This window comes from Trachymyrmex cornetzi, unplaced genomic scaffold (genome assembly GCF_001594075.2).
Source record: "Trachymyrmex cornetzi isolate Tcor2-1 unplaced genomic scaffold, Tcor1.1 scaffold223, whole genome shotgun sequence".
Lineage (NCBI taxonomy): Eukaryota > Metazoa > Arthropoda > Insecta > Hymenoptera > Formicidae > Trachymyrmex > Trachymyrmex cornetzi.
In genome coordinates this window covers 3,105,914-3,131,210 of record NW_017296881.1, presented here as the reverse complement: position 1 = coordinate 3,131,210, position 25,297 = coordinate 3,105,914, and the positions used below count along the sequence as shown (strand labels likewise).

Sequence of the window (25,297 nt, the reverse complement as noted above, 5' to 3'; positions counted from 1 at the left end):
GTAAACTTATGTTTAATTATATTACCTCAACATTTAGTTGAAACTATTTCACTCAATATTTGGTAGCTATAACTTTTTTTTCAGTGTAGAAAATTATAACATGGCGTTAATATTACTGTTATTTATTGTTTACTAATAAGTAACTCTTTTCAAAATCAAAATATTATTTAATAAAAGTAGCGATATATTTAAATCTTTTAATATTAAAATTTTAATATTAAATTTCATGTTTTTTAAAACAAAATATGAAACGTAGACATTTTCAAACACTTTGAACAAACGATTACTCCAAACACTTTATTTTCTACAAAGCATATTTTTAACGCGCATGCAATTAAAATAAATTTATTACGTAAAATCAAACAGACTTTTCGTGAAATAATTTTCAAATTGTAATCATTAAAATATCTAATATTGAGAAAGTGCAATAAATAATAACTTTCGTTCGGAGTTTTTTTAAAGGACAATTAACATATTTTTTTAACTTTTTAAAGAACCTGTTTTTTAAATTAATGTTTCGTATAACACATTAAGAAAGTTATAAAAATTTCTAACATTTAATTCGATGATAAATATACACACACAAAATATGAAATTTAATATTATATTATTCTTCCCATCTTTCCTATCACCTTTCTCTCCCACTCTTTCTGCCTATCTATTTCTAACTCTATCTCAGAATCGATTAACTATAACCTGAGTTTAACTTTTAATTCTCCTTTCTATATTGCAGAAAAAAGCAATTTCTAAGCCGAAGTCAGCTAAAAGTGAAGTATCGTTACAAATGATGTATGGACATCAACATAGCTACGTAATCGATAATTATATATTATATTCTGAAGTCAAGGTTCAAGAACTTTTCCTAAGATTGATATTTCGATACATGCCTTCATCAGCCAGATATTGACTTTCTCGGCCATTTAGTGTGTCATACGTGTCATCCAGCGCAAATCGAATAAATTAAAGCCATATGTTTTTTAATTATCAAATCTCTCTCTAACATTAACTTTGACAAAGGATACTTAATAGAAAGTTGGCACAGCCATTGATATATGTATTAAAAATCTAAAAGAATATTATATAAAAAAATATTTTTCTTAACAGTGTATGGCAAAGTTAAAAAATTGAAAACATTTTGACACTTTCTGTGTTTTTCAAATGAAATGTTATATTTCTAATAAATATAAAAATCATAAGAAACTTTTCATTTTAACTATTTAAATTATTCCAGTTTAAATATATATACTTTCCATTAAATGTGAACAATTTTAAAAATAAAATTCATATTCTTCAATTTTTTAAATTTAACATCAATTTAATTATTTTACGCTTTTCAAAAACTTCTGGTTCCATTAAAAAATTAATCTCTTCATTGTACTGTTTTTCTGCAAACTCATTCTCATTAATAAAAAATATGCGAGTAACTATGTTCTACTTGACTTGCCTCCGCAGGTTTCCTGTAGACTAGACATAGTCATAAACTAAACTGTTATATTAGCACGACTATACACGTCACGAGCTGCGCTAATTAAATGGGACTACAGACAATATGTGCGTCTAGCCAGTTTATATTAAAACTGCGCTAGAATCGCGCTTTCTTTTCGGAGTTGATTTTCATCGTGATTATTAAAGCGTCGCTGTAAACTCATCGTCAGCGATGGCAGGCTCCGATAACAAAAGTGAAGGACCGGCGCAGTTCTATAAATACGCACGAATATTCACGACTCTCGACGCACCTAATGTATCTCGCACTGTCAGCCACATGACGACGCGTTTCGCCGTGCCGAGGATGCCGCCGTCGTGAACGGCGAATCTGTCAGCCGGCTGCGTGGCTCCAACGGAGAGTTCACTTAAAGGAGAAGACCCTCAGCCAGGAACGCGAGAGAGATACGGCGAGCCACGGAATCGCCGGCGGGAGCACGTGAAAGGGAACAACAACCACTGTCCACACTCGCCGTTCTCACACGCGTAGTCGAGCGCGTCGAGCTACGTCAAAGAGACGACACGATTGTTTCCCCTGGGCTCTACGGTTGTCGATCGTGGCTCGGGCTCGCTCACTGCACAGGCGTCGCTATCCACATATCGATCGATAGCTGTGCTCTCCTCTAGTTTCGCCGCACCCCACGCGATTCGGACCTCTCTCGCTAGTACCGAGCTAACGGCCGATCCGCATCCCTTCTTCATCCCTTATCAGCAGCGTGGGATGTGGACCAGTGGACCGGGCCTAGAGGCCCTGGCTCACTTGATAGCGATTTTGTTACGACCATTCCCTAATTTACAAAGGAAATATACCTTCACCACCTTCAAATATGCGTTATAATTAACCCTTACCGTACCATCTACAATTTGGTGCCTCATCCATACCATCAACGGTCACTTCAAATCTCTTCGTTTTTTCATCTCTTCAAAATAATTTAAAAAATCTCTAAAAATTCACCAATATACTTTCAACTTTCTAGAATAAATATTGACTCTTTATTTTGGAAAATAATAAGATGTAGTATAATTTATAATTACCGAAAGACTCAAAGAAACTTGCACGAACAGGAATCGCTCGGTCACTAGTTACGCATATTGGTACGATAAGGGTTAAATATCATTAATTAAATATGTATAAACATAAATACAATAATTATTTAGAGTATTTAGACTATCAGCAGTATTAAATGATTTAAAAAAACAAATATATTTTATAGAAGGAATATTGCTCATAATGAACAAGTCAATTTAATGTTTGATTGAATGAGAGGTTGATTGGAAACGATGACCCAAGCTTTCACTCTCCATGCTAGAACGTTCACAATAAATAATAAGCTTCAACATCATCATGTAGACTAGACATATATATTTAGACATGTATATTTAGACTATTTATTAGATATTTCGATTAACTTATATTAAAATACAAAGAGCTCCCTTTTTGATCGAGGAACTTTGTCGAGAATGAGCGCCACTAAAGTTCGTGCAGATGAAAGCGGACGTGGACGGCCAGTTGGTCAAACTTAGAGTGAGTGGGCGATACACGCGGCGAGGAGACAGGAGAGATGAGAGCTAAATAGAGCCAAAGAGACGAGATGACGCGATTAGCACATATAGCGACCGCAAGCCGTAGTGTAGTTTAGGGCCTCAGCCTCTCTTAGTTGGCGACGGTGTCTCTCGCGAGGAGGATTCGCCGCTGTGCCGAATCCAACAATATACTCGGCGAGTCCGATTGGTCGACTAAGATATTCTTACGTCCTCAAGAAAAACGGTAAGTCCATTTTTGTGGCGATTCTTGTTCACTAGCAGCTTTTAGCTTGTCGTGACTATCAGATGGAATGGGGCGTTTCCACTTTCATCGAATAACAAATAATTAATAAAGTGTTACGTGAGATTCAAAACTATAATTTACTTCAATTACATGAAATTCCGACTCTATTATCGTTGCATGGATTCTGAAACGTTGAAAGGCTTAATTAGAGAATTCATCTAATTAGAGCAATTGAAAAAAAAAACACTCTTGACTCTCCATGTCCTCTCTATAAAGTAAAGGTATTTAAGATAATAAGCATTAATGCACATCTTATACTGAAGTATTGGAAATAATATCTAATATACTCATCATAAAAGGATTTATTGTTCCGCTTTGAACAATCCCATTAGCAGCCTTTTATAATGGAAGTATTATTTTTATTAATTATTTAAAACCTATAACAAAGTGTCTAAAGTGGAAACTTTTAATATTAACAATTACTATAATTCTGATTGTGATAATAAAATAATTCAACTCGCTCAGAATTTTAAATGTCAAATTTTCGAGGTTTTGTGATTTACGAGATGAGATTAGCAATGATGAAAGGCATTTTCTTAATTGCAATTTAATATTTTGCATATAAAATGATTTATATTATTGAAGTATGATTATTTTTAAATTTGTGTTCATAAAATGTTCTTAAGAATGGAAATGATGCTCTTTCTTGTAGCTCTCTAATTAAATACGTTTACATTAGAAGATCTAATATATATATGTAGATATACATGTGTATTATATATAAACGTTTGAACAAGTTTATAAATACCTGCGCTTTTTTTTTACTAGAGACGATGGCAAGCTCCTCAGAGGGAGACACCGTCAAGCCGACGAACACGAACAAATCAACGACAACTGGAATCAACATTCTCACACCCAAGGAGGGTGCGAGAAAACGACGACGCTTGGAATCTCTGACAACGAATTCGGAGATCCCTGAGAAAACGCAGCGACGCGACGAGTCGTACAACTTCTATGCGTAAGAATATTTACAATGCAAAATTTCACGTATAATACGTATCTACCATTAATTATCAGTGTATTAAAAAATGCATCAACGACATGTAATTAAAAAAATATTTATTGAAAGAAAAAGTTTTAATTATATATACAGAAAAGAAAAAAATTATCATGCAAGTATTTTCAGAATTCTTAACGCTTCAGTGAAGTAAAAATATTCTTTGAATCAAAGAAAATGTTTCAAAGAAATAATTTAAATTGTAAAAATTTAGAAGAGATAAATTATAGCTACCATAATAAATATAGAAATATCTACGTAACAAATTTAAGGTTTCTTTTCATAAACTTAAAAGTACTCTCGTAAATATTGAAACGAAAAATATCTGCAATTACTATAATTATTTCTATAATCATGTCCTGGATTTAACTGGATTTTATGATTCGCATCCAAAAAAAAAATATGAGTTCGGTCAATCAGAGAATATTATTTGAAATTAATTATATATTCTAACACACGATGCAATTTCTTACCTTTTCACCCTCAGCGAAGCAACCAGCGAAAGAAGGGCTCAGCACATAGAAGACAAAAAAGACTCGTCACAGCCACGCCTGAGAAAAAAGGATCAAACTGTTCCGATAAATTCACAAGATGTTCGAATGTCACAATCTTGCGAAACAGGCGTGAGAACAAGTGATGCGACTAGATTAAGGAAAACGATACAATGGCTTGAGGAAGGTGCGAGAAGGTTACGTGAGGACCTGGCGAACGTACGAACCGAACTACATGAAGAGCGAAGGGCGGCAAAAATTGCCAAGAGAGAGTTTGAAACTGCTCTCAGAGAAGCCAGATTTGCTGAGGCTGCCAAGTATCAATCAATCATAGCCGAATTAAAAACCAGGTAAAGTATAGGTATTCTTGCCTGAAGCTTATATGTCCTCAATCTTTTTTATTTCTCTCATAACAGTTTCGGTTCTCAAGTCTAAAAATTCATGGTGGTCTAAAAATTCATTTGTAATTTTTGAACTTGAATTTGAAGACTATTAAATAATTGGTGTTATTAAAAAAAGTATCGAAGGTAATATTTTCTGTCAGGATCGTTCAATCTGCGTCGCCATCGCCGTCACCGTCGCCGTCATTCAAATCGGATCCCGTGAAAGACGAGAACCACAAGCGTGAATTATCAACTCTCAGAAAACGCTTAGTCGAAGCTGAGGGCACGATACGAAGACTCGAACAATTGGTGAAATCACAAGCGAGCACTACTCGCAGTACCAATAATACTTCTTCCTACGGTGATGCGCGCCGTCTGGAAGCTGAAATACGAAATTTACGCGCAGAAAACGAGAAACTCGAAGAGAAATTGCGTGTAAGAGCCAATCCTTTAATCTTTTAAATTTGTAGAGTTTAAACTTTAGAGAGATTTTAAAACTTAAATTTATAAGTGATCAACTTTAATGCTAAATATTGATTATTTTAATAATTACAGTTATATTATATAAATATATATTTTTTTTTATATACTTCTGATATATTTCTGATTTATTTTAACAAGTTTGTCATTGATTTATTGCGTTCACAATAAACGTCGTTCCTTTTATGATATAGTTCTCGTTTATAAGAGATATTTGTACATTTAGATCGCTTTAAATGCCGAGAAAACTCGCATCGCTGAGATACGAGCTCAACGGGAAAATCACGAAGCTGAACTTTCCGCATTGCGAAAATCACTTCGCAGCGAAGCTATAAAAATGGTAAGCGCATAATTTAGATATCGGAAGTATATCAATAAATGGCTTAATAGCTCTTAATAATTATACGGCCGTGACGTCGCTCGAAGCAAGAATAGTGAATAATATCGCTGTGAGGGCGATTCACCACACACACACTCGGGCACGTAAAAATATCCTCCTTCACGAATACGAGAACGCTAGCGTCAGCACGAGACTCTTCGAAGATGCTTATTAAAAAATTATGCCCTGGGGTATTGGTCTGCACTAACTAGAAAAGAGTCTGTCCAAAATGCAGCAGTCCGGCCTGACGCTTATTCGGACAAAAGTTTTACCGACACGGCGAACAGTTTGCCATAGGCATCGACGAAAAAGAATGCCCCTCGCTGTGCGATTACCCAAAATGATCACGCGTTTCCCACGCTATATATTCTTGGGCCCCGGAATTTCGGATGTGATTCAACAATTTGCAAATTGTAGGGCAAATTGTACGTGCAGTAACGAATACGGAAAATTACGTGTCGTCTCGAAATATTAGTTTAAACAATTGATTTTTTAATTTAATCCTTTCGATGCTGATATGAATACTATGTAAATAATCATTCGATAAATCATACAAAATTGTGAATTTGTACGAGAGTGAATTTTTTGGTTCTTTTTTATTTTCTGTTATCTCAAAAACATATCAAAATATAAAAAAAATATTTTAATATAATTTCTTTCTCTAATCACGAAGGATTAATTTTATTTTAGTTTCATTTGTAAAGTAATGCGACAATTATATATGTATAATGAATAAAAACTTGCATCCAAGGATTTATTTCAAGCCATGCCTAGTTTCTACTGCGTTACCGCGTCCGCATCAGACGCTATATTTAATTCTAATATATTTATTCCTATCGGCACGCCGTGTAGCTCAGGGAGGTACTTCCCACTTCCTAGCATGCCACTACATTGCGGTTGAAATCGTGCAGTAATGTTGTCTACCGCATTGCCAGCGTAGACTAATACGATCGCGACCTGATTCTTGGCAAGCAGCCAAATATCGGAGATAACGAAAGGAGACTGAGTCAGTTTTGGCATATGGGGCGACCAAAAAATGAAGAGTTATATGAATCTCATTTATTTAATGGAAGTCTAATGAAAATTAATTTGAGCAGGATAATTTCACGGGATAATTTCACTGATCATCTATTTAAAATGGTAATTATAAGATAATAAAATTGTAATAGACTTCTTTTGGATTTTTAAATCAAATTTACAAATATATAAAGTGAATCGAGTATTTTAACCCTAAGAATTGAACGAATTCGATTGTAGGCATTGTTTTGAAACGAAAATGCCGTTCGTAGGATTATCAATTGGCGCGATATGCTCGTTTATGTATGCGGCCGTCACGTTTCGATCGTAATCCGATCATGGTAATAATTGATTTAAGACTTCCGGTCGCCAGATGATTCATCGTTCTCAGAAATCATGTACTGTGCTATCGTATGCAACCGGAACAAAAAGCACGCGCTCGTACGTGCGAACGCCGTGAATGCTTAGAGACATCGACGGATAACGCGGCGTTTCTCTCATCCCACACCTGTACAGACAAGGTGAAGGCAAAAAGGCCCCCGGGGCCTGACAAGCCTGACTGAACGCGGTGGGACGAGGTGAGAGCTCGAAAGCGGTACGAAAGGGACCGATCGCTGCCCCTCCCCTTCGTCATCGCTGTGTATCCCATTCTTCGTCGCGATCGCTGGCGATGTTAATTTTTCTCATTGCAACTTTCGCCACACGTGTCCACGCGCGAGAGATCCGCCGCATTCAAACGAGTTTTGCGGATTTTTGCAGATGGATGAGCTGCGTGGCAAGAGCCGAGAGATTGAGAAGCTGTCGAAGCTCTTGAAACGTCGAAAGTTGGCGCCGGTGGAGCAAGAGATGGTGAGTATCTGTCTGCATTTATCTACCGTGTTTCCGCTTCCGCGAGACATGTCGCGAATACGTAAAACCTGGTATTTTGAAATACCAGGATCTCTAATGCTTGTACTAGATACTGAGATTGAGATTGAATTTGATCGATCAAAGAAAAAGCCATTGATATTGGTTTTCTTTTTTCTGATTGGTTAAATTCAATCTCAATTTCAATCTCAATCTCGATCTCTATTTCTAATCTGGTACGAGTATAATGCAGAGCTTTCAAAATAATAGCTACTTAGATAAATCGTGTGTACGATATTAGGTTTGTTGAAAATTAGTTTCAATCAAAATTAAATGTCATAAGTTGATTTCACAAATCGAAATTTTATCTAATATTCATTTAATTAAAATTAAATGTTATAAATATCAAGTTGAATAATATTTGGTAAAGTTAAATAAGATTGACATTTATATATTTAAAATTTGCCAAAATCTTTTATTATTTAATTCATTGCTGCTAATATCGTGTCATAATATTTTTGTGGTGAAAAAGATACATCAATTTTGGGAGAAACATTGTCGAGAGCATTAAATATATTTATTAATGAAATTTATAAACTTTATAAATCTAAATTTATAACTTTATAAATCGAAATTTATAAACTTTATAAATCGAATTTATAAACTTATATTTTAAAAAGCCTCTTGTTTTCAATCGTTTATAATTATTCTGTTTTCACTATTTATAGACTTTCCACACATTTTAGTAAAAGTTAATTCCAATTTGATCACAGAGTTAAAACGTGACCTATATAGAACATTCTATTATATATCACATGTATTTATTCATAGAAATTTTTTTAACGATTCTCCTGCTTGAAACTTTGAGCCATTTGAAAAAAAGTCCAGAAACATTATAAATAAGACAAAATAAAGAACAAATAAGAGCTAATGAGAGTTTTTTACGCGGTTTTTAGTGCGGAATTTATGCGTAACTAATTTATACTATATTTCGACAATAAACGATTTTTAATTCCGCACTAACAACCGCGTAAAAAACTCTCATTAGCCCTTATTTGTTCTTTATTTTGACATTTTCGAGAGTTTGTGGTTATTTGTTTTATTTATTATAAATAAGATATCTTTCAATCTAAATATTAATATTTACTTCAAATATTAACATTTAAATCATTTACAGCACATTTACATCTGTTTTAATTGATCGTTTATCACGAGCAAAACGAATATCGATAGTCTTTTGTCTCATTCTTGTCAGGTATCTCACTCTGAATTCTTCCTTATTTCATTCGTTCTCAGATATGCGAGACGGTAAAGAACCGTCGTGTGAACAATCCAACGGTTCACCCTGAGGACCGGTGCACGCGATTATCATATCGTGTGACTTCCGATGTAAGTTTATACAGCATCAAGTTCCTAGAAGTCTTTGGCATGGACACTCGATTCGTTCAGAGTTAAAATCAACGACTCAGTATATATACTCGATTTCTTAAAACTGCCATCTGTCCTAATAACAGTACTTATGTTAAATATCATTTTTAAAAGACGTCTCATAAACCGGAAGTTACTCGTGTCCTATTCACTTCTTTTCTTTGTCAGAGAAGTAATGACTAAAAGAAGCCATTAGTCATTAGAATTACGTCATTAAACGCAAAGCTATAAAGTATGATGGCTCGCCGATGCGATGGAGGGTTAATGAACCATTATGTGAAGCGATACCAAAGTGCGCTTAAAACGATACCGCACCGTTTAAGCATCTTAGATATTTGGACGTGCTCCAAGAGATGCGCTGACAACAGTTAGTCGCTACTTTTCGGACAGCGGTCTTCACTTTCGTCGAAGCGTTTAATGATTCAACGAAGCCATTACGAATCGCTGAATCCGACGGATATTTCATATCTCGATGGTTCGCTTTTAGCCGAAGGTACTCGGATATCACCGGGTGATATCACCGGGTCAACGTACCGGGTCACGTCGCAAGACGACCCGTGCATTGTGTATTATACGCGTCTTCGTCATCTTAAAGGAACTTAAAGGCCATGCGAGCGAGCGGTCGCAGCTAAAAGGTTGTAGTTATGCGCCGCGCAATATAATTGACACCCTTTCCCGTCTTATCGCCGCTTAATCGAGCTAGCTAACGGTAGCGCGAGATCTACAGTGTAAAAGCGGTAAAAGCGATAAAAAAACCTTTCTTTTCTTTGGCAACGGTTTCATGAACTCTGATCTAAAAAGAAGAAATGGAAACAGGAGAAACGTTTCATTCTCTTCATCTCGAGACTTCTCAATTTCCAATCTCAATCTCAAACCTAATATATACTCTCTCTTTAAGAAACACTCTCCTTTCGCGAAGAGAAACACACACGACCTAACAACCCTTATTGGAAAGCTGCTTAAGCGTTATTTCTTTTAATATCAAGAATAATAAATAATGGAAGCTATCGATAACAAAAATTCATTCACTCTTTCTTTCTTTCCAAGAAAATTCTCTCTTAATTAAACGCTAAATGAGCAAGTTTGTTCAAATCACACAGGTATATACGAGAGTGTGACATGAAGATGACACATAGGAGGGTACACGAGCGCATTGTCTCGCGTCACACCCTTTGACGAGGAAGGGGGGGGGGAGGAAAGAGGGAGCAGTTATGATCCTAATCTTACGTTTCATTGTGTCTCGGTCTTAAGTTCCTGCCAGGTCAGCAAACCGTAGATACGCCTGTAACTTTCCGAATGGAATGGAAGAGAGGAACGGGTCCGCGCTCGCAACTCCGCACACAGGTAGCGTAGAAGGCCCCCGCGATTATCGGAGGTGCCTCGCTTCAGTCTGGTCTAGACGTCGGCCGTGCGCGCACCGTTCTTCCGACGCGACCGGCGACGTCCTCGCTGGTGCTCGCCACCACTTTCCCGTGCGCGCCCCGGGTGTGACACACCGGACACACAATCCAGGGATTTGCAGGATTCTCTCCGTGTATCGTTTACCAGGTATACCGGCGTATACCGACATCCCGATACTCCCCCTTTCACGCCCGTTATATGAATTCTCAACATCAACGTGCGCTTCATGGGGTTCGCGTGGAACGAGGTAAGAATTACTGTCTGCGTCTCCCTTGTCTCTCCTCGTTTACACGTGATTATCCATTTGTGGTTTCCGTTACGTTCAACGCGAAATTACAGCTTCCCATAAATGAATTGATCATTTATGGAGCGATTATAGATATTATATTCTAGTGTCACTTTAAAAAAAAAAGAAAGGTAAAGAAGAGAGATTGACAATCATAAATTTGATTTTAGATTTTATACTTTAAAGTGTCATTCAAATAGAAAAGTAAGAGGGAGAGATTGGCAATTATAATTTTTAACCTTTATGCTACAAACAGATACTATAAGAAGCTTTCACCTATGTGTACATCGCATATGAGAAATCATTATAGTGAAAATTTTCACTGCATATATGTATATGTAATGACATTATAAGGATTCATCATTAAAGCAATGTTATGAAAGAGCATCCTTATTAGGAACATCGTTAAAGAAACTTTCAGTAATTTTTTATCAACAAATTATTTTTCAATAAATTATGTTGATTGACGATGCAATAAAATTACATTTCAATTCTGTATACGACAATAGTTTTCTTCGACTATAATTTGTTACGATATGATGAAAATGCTTTTAATTTAGTTTTGTCATCACGTAAATTAATTGCTGTATGATATATGTATGAATAATAAGCAATAATTGTACATTGCACGAATAGTATTTTTCATTTCTTTCTTACTTATTATTTAAATAATATTTATTTATTAAAAATCGCCAAATTTTAATTCAAAAAAATTGCAAATAAAGCGAAATATAAGAAGATATTGATTAGCAACGCGAACATAATCCTAGTAATAATAAAAAGTAAAAAATATAATCAGAAAATGAAATATATAGTAATAATTACATTCTATTATAGAGATTCAATTCAAAGTTTAAAAATATTGCAAATGATGTACTTAAAGAAATCTAATATTGGCCAATTTTATATAAAGGACAGTAACTTATTACTTATTTGAAATATTAAAATCATTGAACAACAGTGCTTTTAATATTCAAATTAAATAATTAATTACTTTCAGTATTGAATTGACCAGTATTAGATTTTTGTAAGGGGTATAAACATTACTTAGGATTCCTACAAATATTTTCACTATTATTCTACGTGAGCAATTGACTGCGACTAAGCCCATAGCTCGCAGTCATCAAGATTGAATATTTTCACGCTCCTACTCCAGTTTCACTGGCGCCTTCTCTTGTCCCTGAGTAGAACGCGAATAGAGCGTGTAGTCAATCGCGTTCCCAGGGAAATCGACATAAGTTGCGTGTCGTCGACGTACCGTGGGAACAATCTCGTGATGCGGGTCGCGATGCGAGAGGAAAAAAAAATAGCAGAAAACATGAATGTGCCGTACGATTGTAACAATAGTTCCCGTAATTGAATTATTTTGTCAAGTCATTTTGCGGAATAAAGTGGATCCAGTTAGCCATACACAGTTGAACTAGCACGTTTCTTATATAGTACCTAATAATTCCGTAAGAGACAATAATTAGCTGAAAGTAGGAATCCTCTTTAAGATTCCTACTTAGTTTTATGTTCCTACATACTTGTAATTAGTTTTCCGCTAATTGATAGTGGTTACCGAGTTATTACAAGAACTATTGCACAAATTGTCGACAATGTGCTACATTATTTAATATTGTAGGAATTGTAAATAAAAAGTGGACTGAAATAAACATTCTTAATAAGTTTACAAATAAAGAACAGAATATATATGAATATATATATATAAATATGTCAGTCTAATAATATATCATATTAATGTAACCTGCACGATACATTAATATATTGTGCCAACCGTTAATCCTTTCGTGAAGAGTCATAATAGTAGTTTTCATCATACTATTCATTATGTATGGAGAATTATAGTGATTGCGTGTATAAACGCGTTGGAACTTATCATTCATCTGGGGATCATCTGGGATTATATAAATATATTGATTTACCTGAATTAATAACATATACGTTCCAATGCTATCCTTCTATAGAAAAGAAAAGTGCTCTTAAAATAGAATAGCATTTTATTACATCATACAGTTTAATTTTTAATTAGCTAGCTTCTCAAAAATTAAATTCGAACAATCGAAGTGAGGAACGTTCGCGATTTTTTCGCAAGAACGGAGTAGCAAAGTTTGGATATTTGGATTAAAAAATAATCAGTGTCTATTACATATAATTTACGTAAAACTAGTCTAAGACTAATTTTAAGCAAATTCGCAAACCCCCATTGAAACGTGTCCGCTCACAGCATATCCAAAGCGGATACCTGCGCGTGTAGGCACGAGCGGAGACACGTAAGTATGCCTTAAGCACTTAACTATCTACCATTGTCCTCCTTTGAGGCGGCACGCGGGATGAATTTCAATGACTCCGCGACGCGTAAAAAAAAGACGAGAGAGAGAGAGAGAGAAAGGCGGCAGCGATCCGTCGCGATACCGGCTCCAAACGGAGCTGTTATTTCACCGGATGCGCTTCCTCGCTTCGTCTCGATTGCAAGTGGAACGACCTGCACGCGAGTTCTCCCTTCGATTCTATCTTGAGCCTTCTAGAATCAGCGGGGAATACTCTCGGACTCTCGGGACGAGAACGACGACGGCGCGGTGCCGGTAGGCAAGTACCTTCTCGACAACTAACGATACCGGCGATACCGCCACTCTCGGTGAGCTACTTCGCAGAAGAAAGTTCCCAATCCCCCTTCCCACCATCCCCCTCATCCCCCAGCAACCGCAAAGATACGAGCGCGGGTCGTGATACATCGGTGCATGAGAGCGCACATATATTAGCGTGCAATCGAGCCCGCGGTCACGTTACCACCGGACCGGATCACCTCGAGGATCGCCGTCGCGGTTTCTCTATGTACCTACTTAACAACACCTTCGCTCAACCTCGCCTCCTTTATCCTTGACTTTATAAAGAAATCCGCGCGGGCGGATCTATGGGACGAATGATCGAGAGAGATCCGGCAAAGCTATTTTTCTATATCGTTTTTTTTCGCGAGGATCTACGATAAAGTTACGCTTCCAGGAATCTTCGTGACATTTGGCGCATCCCGATATCTTTACCGCTGTATCTTAGCTGATGAGTCAGGATCTTTTAGAAGATAGACCCATACAGCACACATTTCATCCGAGGAACATCCTGAGAACAGAATCTTCAAGATATTCTTAGGACGTCCCTGGGAGATTTGTGCTGTATAAGGATCTTTTATAATTATTATTTTTTTTTTTTTAAGAATTATAAAAGATCCTCATATTTATTCGAGGAACATCCCGAGAACATCCTTAGGATGTTCTCTGGACACCTGTAGGACGTCCCTGGGAGATTTGTGCTGTATAAGGATCTTTTATAATTATTTTTTTTTAAATTATAAAAGATGCTCATATTTATTCGAGGAACATCCCGAGGACATCCTTAGATATTCTCTGGACACTTGTAGGACGTCCCTGGGAGATTTGTGTGCTGTATGGAGATCTTTTATAAATCTTTTTTTTTTAAAGAAGGTAATCGATAATCGTCATTAAGAAAACCCGAGGGATGATCGAAGTCCAAGTTCGTGGTCAGACCGCAAACACGATGTGCCTTGAGCATCTGTGCAGATGCATGAAAGACCTCGACGGCGTGGGAGAGATGCACTGAGATGCGCGCTTACGTAGTCTCACGTCTACACGCAATGCTATGTAATTCCAATCCAATCGTTGCGGTCACGATATTAATAATACCTGAGTAACGGTGGGCGTGTACCACAGTGTAATTAGCAACTTCCTCTCTTAGTAAGAAGTAACGAGCATGCATAGGAAGGACGATGTTATATGTGTTAAGTGCGTTTGGCACCCACGACACGTCCTTCGATAACGCGGACATTTCGATTTTATATGCGGGTCGGCGAGCGCGAGTAAAGCTGACAATGAGAGCGAAAGTCGCGCTCCGAGCGCGATAGACAGCGTACGTAAAGGCTTGGCAAGAGTATAATAATAAATCATAAGCGAGCGTTATGTTGTCGTGTACGTATTGGAAAAAATATATACGACACGAAACTAGCTGCCATTTGAAATCTTTATTTTATACTAAAAATTTTATTTTAATTTAATCAAAGTTGTAAGGAATTTAATATATTGTTTCTAGAGAGCTACATATTCAAGCAAAGCTACATATTCAAGAAGATTGTAATTTTTAAAGAGTTATCTTACGTATTTAAAGAGTTCTTTCTCGATATAAAAAAATGGAGTGTGTCTTATTTTCTTCATAGAAAAAACGATTTAATTGAAAAGTATCAAAAAATTTAGCTAGATACAAATCTGAAAATAATTTTTGAATTATTAAAATAATTATACAGAACGCCCAAATTGGAGTGGCTAGAATATTAACTTTTTGTGGTATCGCTCATTATGCTTGAGATTTCTACGTAATTATTTTAATGGTTCAACAAAATTATTTTCAGATCCGTATCCAGCTAAATCTTTAGATACATCAATAAAATCACTCTTTGGTGTTAAAGCTAAATAATTTATGTTGATAATTAGTTTTATATGTTGCTTCAAAATTTGGAATTTTATGTATTATACAATATATATTTGCAGGATTAAAATTACATTTACAAGATAAAAAAATATTTCACATTTTTATGGAAGGAATTCTCTATAAATTGCATAAAAAAAAATAAAACTATCTTATACTCTCGAATGAAGTAAACGAATAAAGTAACTCGATACGTAAATTTTGATTGATCGATTGCGTGTTCTATAAGGAAGTTTCGTTGATCCTTAATAGACGGTAATACATTAGAAATACGCAAACCATCCGAGAAACACGCAGACGGATTACGAGATCATAAGCGGGGGCGGGAGACGATTGGTGAAAGTGAGATTAGGTACTGTATGGAATGTGTGGTACAGATTGAGCGAAGATGCCGCAAACAAGATTCTCATTAGATATCCCAAATTTAACCTGTTTACAGTGTACGAATGTATAAATAGATATACTCTCATTGCATTACACGATAGAGCTGCTAGAAATGTGAATTTCTATTATATACAGATATATTTAATTGTGTATGTGTGTGTGTGAAAAGAATTTTTTTTTTAATGTCCTGAATATTAAATCCACGATTATATAATAGTTGGATAATATATGAATAGAACAATATAAATAAAAAATAAAATAATAATAAATAGATAAAAACAAAGATTATTTATATTTCTTCTAGTAGCATCTCTTAATTATCATATTATGTAACGGTTCAAGTTTCTTTATAATTTTTTCGCAATTACAGAAAAAATGCTATAAAAAATGCATAAAATATGCTATATGTATAGGTATAGGAAAAACATAATTTACATATAATCATTTTTCTACTTAACGACTTAATTAACATGTGAAGAAAATTATTTAAAGGAGTTATTAGATATTCATAAATAATTAATTTTTTCGAGATTTGTGACGTGAAACAACATGATTTCTTCATTTTCCAAAAATTAATGTCTTAATTGATATCTAAAAGAAAAATAGGTCATGTTTTTATTTAGAAAAGAGATCCAATTATTTATCAGTATTTATTAATTACTAAATCGTTGGAACATTTTAATTATTGTTATCAATAAATTATTATTATAGAGAAATCGAAGAAAATCGGAATAAAATTGTCGCGAGTGAAATATCCGCAACATTTTGGAAAATAGCGTTAATTACTTCTGTGGTCATTGAAATTGTTAATTATTTTCAACACGTGTCCGATAACTGTACGGCAGATGTCGAATAAATATAAGAAAACGTCGGGACAAAACAAGATGAGACGAGTGGCGAAGCGCGGATAACGGTAACGCGTGACGCGCTCGTTTCACCTGTCCCAATATGTCTTATATCCGATATAGTCGATCCCCCTGGCCCAAAGAGAGGAGAAACGAGCCGGTGTAACGAGCGCGCGTGTCCAACAATTTACATATATGGCGCAAAGTGCATCATCGTGCGGTGCGGCAAGTGTGCAAGGTGCAATCGGCTCTCTCGTACGTTCGTGTGTACTATACACACGCCGCACATTGATATCACCCGAGAAGGAAGGAAACTGCGTGGCGTGAGAGAGGGAGGAAGAGGCTTGCGCGGCTGTATGTCAGGGGGCCAAGCTAACGGTCCACCCAGACTCTCAGGACTCTCTGTAATCCAATCGTTGCAACGCAACTCGCGTCTGCTTTTCTCTCTCCTCTTTCTCTCTTTCTCTCCATTTCCCCATCACCCGCCTTCCTTTCGCGGCTTCCCGGCTCGTTGCACATATGTCGTATCGGACCGTGACGTTCATCCGGAAGACTGAATTCGCTGAAACGATCGCGATAGATTTCTGCTACTTCCTTCCGAAGAACGCTAAGAAAAACGAACATGTAACTTTGCCGACTTTGAAAGAAAGTCACATTATTATGCTTCTTCCTTTGAAAATTTAATGATTTTTTTTTATTTACCTCGCTATTACTCAATTAAACATGATATCAATAGGACAATGTCGGAAAATAATTGTAATTAAAATAATATTATTTTATAATATTATTTTATAATTACAATTATTTTTTAAATAATATTATTCAAAAAATTAATTTCATAATTTCCGTAGAAGTTAATTGCGGAACTTTTTACTTTCCTCTTATTTCAACTTTGACATTTAATTTTGTTGTTTAAAAATAATTTTTATCAGATCTTGTGATTTTAACGAAAGAAAGCACAGAATATCTTTATACGTATCTATCTACAAGAATAACTTATTATTAAGTAATTATTTTGATATTACAGATGCGGAAGTTACGGGAGAACGAGGGAAACCGACCGATACAGTCAACATCTCGCATAGAGAAAAAAAATCTCAAAGACGATGATCATATGGTACGTTATTTTTTAATGCATAATTATATATAATTATGTATAATGAGTAATTTTTTAAATAATTCCTTCGATACAAATGCTTCCCCTGGCGAAAATTTTTCTCAGAATTTTTTATATAATTTTTCAGAATTTCTATATAATTTTTCAGAATTTCTATGTAATTTTATAACTTTCTCACATTTTTTATACAAACTGGAACACTTCTCAGAAAATCTACATCTTTTTTCAGAATTTTCTATTAATTATAAAATATCATAAGATTTCTAAGATTTTTTGTAAGTATAATTTCTGGTAAAATGTTGTAAAATCTAAGAAATTAAAAAATATTAAAAAAAAATTTTTTTTATGGTATGAGAAATCTTAGAATATTTCAGAATTCACTTGTATGAAAAATTCTGAGACAAGATGTAAACTTTCCGAATATTTCTGAGTATTTCTGAAAAATGTTCCAATTCATATAAAAATTATAAGAAAAATTTTCACCATGGTCTGATGTGCAAAATTACTTCAATTATTTTTCTGTATAAATCTATTAATATTTCAACTATATTCAGTTCTACAGATATACGTAAGTGATTATTTATTATCATATTTCTCAGAATATCTCTCATATCTCGCGATAAAAGTGTACAATGACATAATAAGAATTAAGGTGGGGTATCGTTTAAGGTGAGGTCATATATGCGCGCAATAGAATCCAACAGAGCCATAAATGAAATCGAGGTCGAGCGTCTTCGTGAACTCGCGCTTGAACAACAGGAAGTCATCGAAATACTTAGACAGGCAGTTAAGGTAATGGAATTTTTCTTAGGAAGTAAATATGAATTAAAAATTTGAAAAATATAATTTTTTTATTTTTCTCATAAATTTTGAAGGCTCGTAAAATACTAAAACTAATATACATCATTAATTTAAAAGAAAGATATTTCTCTCAATCTTAAATCTGCAAATTAAAAAAAAACATCAAATAAGAGTATAGACATCAAATAAAAGTATAATTATATTAAGTAAATTAAATTTGCGTACTAATAAAACCAATCATTCTAGTAAAAACTAAATTTGAAAAATAAAATCGGATATCTTTATGTGTTACTTAAGGAGAGAGAGAGAAAGTTGGAGCAGTTATCCAACAAAAAAAGGAAGGAGGAATTTTATAAACAGTGGCTAGAGTTAGAACCGGTGGCTGAAGTGGATGACGAGGAGGATCATGAAGATGATGACAGTGCTCTATCGAGTGCCCCGTCCTCGATGTCGCCACAACCTGGGGGCTATGGTCAGTGGCAAGGCAATGGTGTCACTAGAGAAGCATATGAAGCCGTTCTCATCGAGATCGAAGATCTACAATCAAGGCTTCTTAAAGAGCAACGCGAGCTATCGCATGCCAGAATTCAAATTTGCGACTTGGAGAAAGCACTCTTGCAAGAGGTAAAATTTGTAATTGTAATATAATTGATGTATAATCCTTGGCAATTAATTATAATACAATAGGCGTATAATTCTTGGTAATTTCTTTTCTTTTACATTATAATTGATACCTATGATGACGAATGGATTATAACCTAGGAGTACATGAAGAATCTTTAGTTTATAATATTGCATACCTGAAAGTTTTGATAAAGGCTTTTGCATTTCACAGAGATGTGCTGATCGTGACAAAGAATTAAGTGAGTTGAATGATAAGCTTCGAGCTGCTGAGGAACGAGAAGCCGCACTTTTGGTGGAGCTTTCGGAGATACGAGAACAAAATGAGCTGCTGGAATTTCGATTGCTCGAAATGGAAGAAATACCTATACGCAAAGATACTCCCGATACGGTGGACAGCGGCATCGTTTCACCAGAACCTGTTCATACGAACAAGGTGAGCTTTTGTTTCGTATTGCGCATCAATACAAATAATAAAATAACTAATCACTTAGGAATTTACTTTATTATAAAATTAGAAAGGAATTTTTTTACTTATTACATAAAATTATTATCAATACGCTAACAATCGTTCGTATATCTTCCATTTATATCTTGCGATGCAATGATATTTTAGGATCATTCAATCAATAAACAGAGAAGCCGTGCCGTGGCAACCGTGATACCCTACACGAATGCTACAATGAACTCTATAAAATCCACGTCACCCGTGTTACCGCGAAAGCCCCCACTTACCCTTCAGGAAAGTGGTATCTTCGAGGAGGAGGAAGAAGAAGAAGACGAAAAGGAGTATGAAGAAGAGCACGACATCGAGTTTGCTAGCTGTGGTACTCAAACAGAAGCACCGTCCGGCGAACTCTTGCAGGAAGTGCAGCGTCTTCAAGAATTAAGGGCTCGAATTCAGGAACGAGCAGCTAAGATCACAGCACCGGTCTTCCATCCGATTGATTCATCTAAGATCTGCTTCGATGTGTCAACAATGGATTCGATAGTCCAGCTGACTTCCTATCAGGAGCGCGTTCGTGATCTCGAGGAGAGACTTGAAATGTATGAGGAAGCCGAAAAGGATCAGGAACAAGAAAAGCGGCTGTCTAAACAACGAGAGGAGGAGCTATTGGATGAAAACTACAGACTTACAGAGAGAACATACTGGTTGGAAAACGAACTGCGGACCATCAGCGCAAAGTGTATCGTCAGCGAGACTAACAGTGGAGAGACAACTGTCATGCATCAAATAAAGAACATGGGCCAAAATATATATCCAGAAGATGTACAGAACTTTGACAATGTACAAGATCAACTTAAAGATGCAAATTGCACGCGTGCTGTTCAAACCATAGAAACATACGGAAATTACATGGCTACAGAATGTCCTCGATGTCAAGATAAAGATAAATCCGTCAAGCAGATCACTCTGGGTGCTGAACGTAGTGTCACGGTAATATATGTTGTATCGATCTAACTCTTTTTTAAATTCATTTACCAATTTGAATAGCTTAATTTTATGTAACGGAGATATATTTCTTCTTTAATTCGAAGTAAACAATACACGATCATTGCATATTTTACAGCTTGTATCCCTAGAGGAGAAGGAGAAGAAAGACGAACTAAAACTCTGTAAATCCGAAGAACCGGCCGTAACTGATCTTGCCAAAAACGACTTACAAAAGAAGGTTAGCCGAAGACGAGTTAGGAGTAACGAGTGCGAAATACGGTCCGCGAAAACAGCAAGAATGGCAAACGTTAGATTTGTCCACGACGTCTCTTTTGGACGAAGAAATCATCCGTTAGTCTTGTATCAGGAAATTTGTGTTTAGCTTATGCCATCGCTATATCAAATCCTTAACAACGAACTCTAGTAAGACGGGCGGGGTATTAAAAATTCAATAACATCGTCTAGTAAACTTTCGCTGTAATTCCCCGTTTTCACACCGAAGAAAGTTGTGCTCGCGTTATAATTAAAAGCTGATGTCTACCTAAGTTGATGTGTAGTTTTTGAGAAGCTGGGAATCTTCCTCGCAATAGAGTATTGCGCGGAAGAAAGCGCGTGTTCTCCGGAGCGACAGTTTCCAGAAAATAGCGACGAACGGAAGAAGACCGAGGTCGTGGAGAGAAAATGCGGATGAGGAGGTGAGGAAGAGAAGGAGAAGGAAAGCTAACCGACAACATATCTACCTTACGTCTTTGAACGTACGTATTTGAGACAGACGACCGACAAGCTCAGTTCTATTTGGAAAACATGAAAAAGGATACAATTATCAAATATGATAGCCAAATATAGCCAAGTGTCTCAGATTACAATAAAACCAACAGATTCATCAAAGTATCTGATACTTTGCTAATCTTTCTCCAGACATTTTGCAGAATCTGTTCTCGATAAAGTTTGTTATCTGAGATACCCTGCTAACTTTTGCTTGCTGAAATATTGTGGCGCTGCAATTCTATTTGTTTTTTTTAATTGTGCCTGTGACATTAATATTCTCAAAATTGTCGCGTAATTATCATGTTTACATTCTCAAAATTATCAATTACAGTGTAGTGCACTCTATGACTTTTTATGCATTTTGATTAGAGAATATTCATCGAACTATGTTCAAAAAATTCCGATTAGCTATTGGACTGTAGTAGAGCTTTATAGCAAATTTCCGCCTACGTGGCGTAATCACAACATTATGCATTACGTGCTTGATACCAGTTGGTGATGGTAACGATTATGCTTCACTTCTCCTATTTTCTTCATCTGTCTCATAGAAATTAGAATTATAGTAAACAAAATGTATAAGCATAACGTAGCATAGCATAAGACCATCTGGACCAATAAACATCCAGCATAAAGTTTCCATATTGATATGTTTACATAACATTCTCATTGATCTAGACGTTTTATGCTAGCTATGCTATGCTTATGCATTTTCTGTGCTATTAGTCTTATTAGTTCTTAATCGCCATGGCAAAATATATTCGTAAAAATAGCGAGCATTAATTTTATTTAAAGTAAAAATTTCTTTATTTTAAGACAAAAATACACATCAAAATTTAATATTTAGCGATTATTATTATACTTTTTCGCTACATTTAAAACAGTACTATATAGCAGATTCGACTGTCACATAAAAAATCTTTTAAGTTTACAGTCGTTTTATATATTGGACATTTAGGCAATTATTGTTTTGAACACCAAAGAATTAGAACTTGTACAGCACAAAAAGATTACAGAAATATTCTTGAAATTACTGCAAGATTGCAACACATATATTATGCAGTAATATTTTTTACAATATTTTTATCATTAATATTGTTACAAATTGTTGAAATTGCATATCTCTCTATAATGTCTGTAATATTTTACCGTAATTCATAAGATTACAATGTTGCTATATATTTTACCGTAATTCATAAGATTACAATGTTGCTGTAATATAATTGAAAACTTCTGTGCTGTACGGGGAACATGATGTAAGCTCATGCTTCACCGTTGTACTTTACGCAGGTGATCTATTTTCGCTGGAGATAAATGCGAGAAGAGGTTCTCCATCGTCTCTCGTCGTCGCAGACTCTGTCCATCAACCCACGAGTTCCACGGAAGAGTCAATGAACCCGTGGGTAAAACCCGCGGCATAAACGAGGTAAGAGATAATTTTTCTAAACGCTCATATTAATTTTAATAAGTAGCGAATATCATAATCAGCTTCCTAAGCACTTCAAAACTTAGATTCAATTTATTCTACAAATTGGACATTGATTTATGTCTGCATAGCTGATACTACTAATTCACAAGTAAAAGAAGGACGTACAAAATAAACATAGCATAGAGACACATTAGCGATCGGTTAACTTTGAGTCAGTTTACCTATAACTGATCCGACTTCGGCCAGTCCTCATTGATTTTAAATCATAAATAACAGTTCTTTTATATAAATATTTTTACAATTTTTTGTTACAGGACAATACGGCTGGCGCTGCTTGGTGTGCCCAAGTGACGATCAGAAATGGTACGTCCTAGAAATAAAACGAGGGCGCCTGCGGATCAAGTGCCAACCTGAACCCTCGGTTTGGCGTACTTCACCTTCCCCACGTCACGACCAATCTTTTCGTACAAGCTGTGAAATCAAGTGCCAAATAAGCCGTAGATTATATATATCTCCCTCACACGCGAGCGTAAATTGTATAAAGCGTTATTATAAAATAATTATAACGATGCTTTGTAATAATTATTACAACGTGCAATAATTATTACAAAATAATTTCACGTATGATTTGAAATATTCGCGATTGATGCATTTTTAAGAGATAAAGAATGACGCCCAGAAAAAATCAGATTGAAGATGACTGCATTAAACAGATGCGTTTTTGTACCAAGCGACATATCAAAGGTATCTTTGAATCTTTAGTATGTCTCTATCGAAATTTAAATCCATGTTTCGACATAAATTTAAATTTGATATGACAAAAAGGCAATTGTGCGTGCGTAAGCTAATTTGATGTCACACATCGCATGTGTGTCGCAAATTATTGCGCGATTCGTGATACCATGCATTCAACTATCCACAAAGGCATGTCTGTGTAATGCTGTTGAGATTCTATAATGTCTATATCGACGACTATTGGAGATTCTATTATAATTTCCATCATTATATACACTGTGTGAGGAGTCGTTAGAAAGAGTAATTGTAGGAAAGTAATATATATGTATCATAAGGAATATATAAATTCCTCAACGATTCACTTCACTCCGATCTTTTTCTTTTAGCTTTTCATTTTAAACTTTTGCACGCCAATTTTACGCGATAAAGTATATAATAGAATTATATACTGAATTAAATTGAGATAATTGCTACCTTCACTGTAGAATATCATTTCATGAATCTTATCGAAACTAAGCTAGGCTTGCGTGTGTCTTTATATTGGAAAAATATATATATATGTATGTGCGTACGTATGCTTCAACATTTAATGTAATTGATATGTGTATTAATGTGTAAACAATGTGTTTCTAGTCCTACTTTTTGTTCGATCGTATAACACAACGAACGTGCCTTAGCATCATGTATATCGATCTTGAGTGATTTGATAGATTTAGTATTTTTCGCAAGAAGTGTGTATATCCAAACACTTACCATATTTATGCTGTATAGATTTTCGGAGCAAAAATTATTCGATCAAGCCTGTTTGACCACTATGGTGCTGTTTGCTTACAGATTCATTTCATATATAGAATTGATTTTATTCGTCACGTGTGTATTTACAAGAAATGAATAAAACTGCCCATCTGTTCTCCGTCTTTCTTTCTTATTATTAAATTGCTAATTCCTAGAATGAATAAGTTAAACCAAATCTTATTTTTATTATTCAAATAAAATATTATTTTAGTTGAATAATACTAATAATTTAATTTCGAATTGTTAGAAAATAGAAGATCCTACTCTGTTTATATAGTCAATTAATTATATTTTATCATATATCTATCTCGACAAAAGATATAGATTAGAGCAGAATATTTTACAAAATCTGTTTTTATTGGGTTCTGTTACTTGTTATGATTTGCAGCTATATCCTTTGATTAGAGGACTTGGATGTGTTTTCGGGGATTTTCGCCTGTTCGGGGACTCCTTTACCGTAGGCGGTAGATGAAGCGATGCCCATCATCAAGGATGGCAATGTACATTCCATAAAACAGACTCTTTCGACGAGTACGTTACGCTTTCTCTCCAATGAAGCGTTCCTCTTCTCGTAGCTTTTCAGCATTTGCCTCCAATAATTCCGTTTACTAGTATTAATTTCACTTGCAGTTCTATTTATATTAGTATTTGCCACAGCGGCTGAAGTTCTGGAGAAATCAGCCATGGTTCACAAAAAATTTTGACAAGCTGAAATTAGGTTACTAAATAAACGTGAGTAAACGCTTTAGGCTACATCATGAAGTATCTTCCATTAACATCAACCTTTAATCGTTAAGTTTCGAGTCACGTTAGCACCGAAATAACCAAAAAAGTTATAAAATGATATGAAATGACAAG

General features: G+C 35.3%; 2 protein-coding genes and 1 long non-coding RNA gene across 7 annotated transcripts in view; 1 reads left to right on the top strand and 2 right to left on the bottom strand.

The window, feature by feature from the left end:
• Positions 1-19,510, bottom strand: part of LOC108760293 (uncharacterized) — a 23,928-nt gene extending 4,418 nt beyond the window's left edge. The window contains exon 1 of one of the 2 annotated variants that reach the window (XM_018506154.1): positions 19,460-19,510. The gene's annotated coding sequence lies outside the window, so the exon portion shown is untranslated. Of the gene's footprint in view, positions 1-1,736; positions 2,296-19,459 lie in introns of those variants that run through there. The other variant, XM_018506152.1, reaches the window with a different exon arrangement.
• LOC108760289 (janus kinase and microtubule-interacting protein 1) lies at positions 3,082-24,183 on the top strand. 4 transcript variants are annotated; one of them, XM_018506148.1, is made up of 14 exons: positions 3,082-3,250; positions 4,079-4,268; positions 4,795-5,148; positions 5,343-5,616; positions 5,888-6,001; positions 7,817-7,906; positions 17,769-17,858; positions 18,528-18,650; positions 18,957-19,283; positions 19,495-19,716; positions 19,897-20,718; positions 20,852-20,953; positions 22,771-22,906; positions 23,224-24,183. In XM_018506148.1, exons 2-13 carry the CDS (start codon positions 4,084-4,086, stop codon positions 22,792-22,794), a joined length of 2,727 nt encoding a protein of 908 aa, XP_018361650.1. In that variant the 5' UTR covers positions 3,082-3,250; positions 4,079-4,083; the 3' UTR covers positions 22,795-22,906; positions 23,224-24,183. The 4 variants fall into 4 exon arrangements, with proteins under 4 accessions (XP_018361650.1, XP_018361648.1, XP_018361647.1 ...); XM_018506146.1 differs by having other exon boundaries at positions 20,852-21,410; XM_018506145.1 differs by having other exon boundaries at positions 20,852-21,470.
• Positions 23,222-25,297, bottom strand: LOC108760294 (uncharacterized). The gene is made up of 3 exons (XR_001940079.1): positions 25,223-25,297; positions 24,812-25,147; positions 23,222-24,590 (listed from the first exon to the last, which is right to left on the bottom strand). It is a non-coding gene; the product is annotated as an uncharacterized LOC108760294 (long non-coding RNA).

Bases quoted from the DNA above. Each gene is read 5' to 3' on its own strand.
- LOC108760289 (XM_018506146.1), top strand. From the start codon at position 4,084: ATGGCAAGCTCCTCAGAGGGAGACACCGTCAAGCCGACGAACACGAAC. The intron at 19,717-19,896 runs GTGAGCTTTTGT...ATGATATTTTAG, and splicing joins AACCTGTTCATACGAACAAG to GATCATTCAATCAATAAACA. The intron at 20,719-20,851 runs GTAATATATGTT...CATATTTTACAG, and splicing joins GTGCTGAACGTAGTGTCACG to CTTGTATCCCTAGAGGAGAA.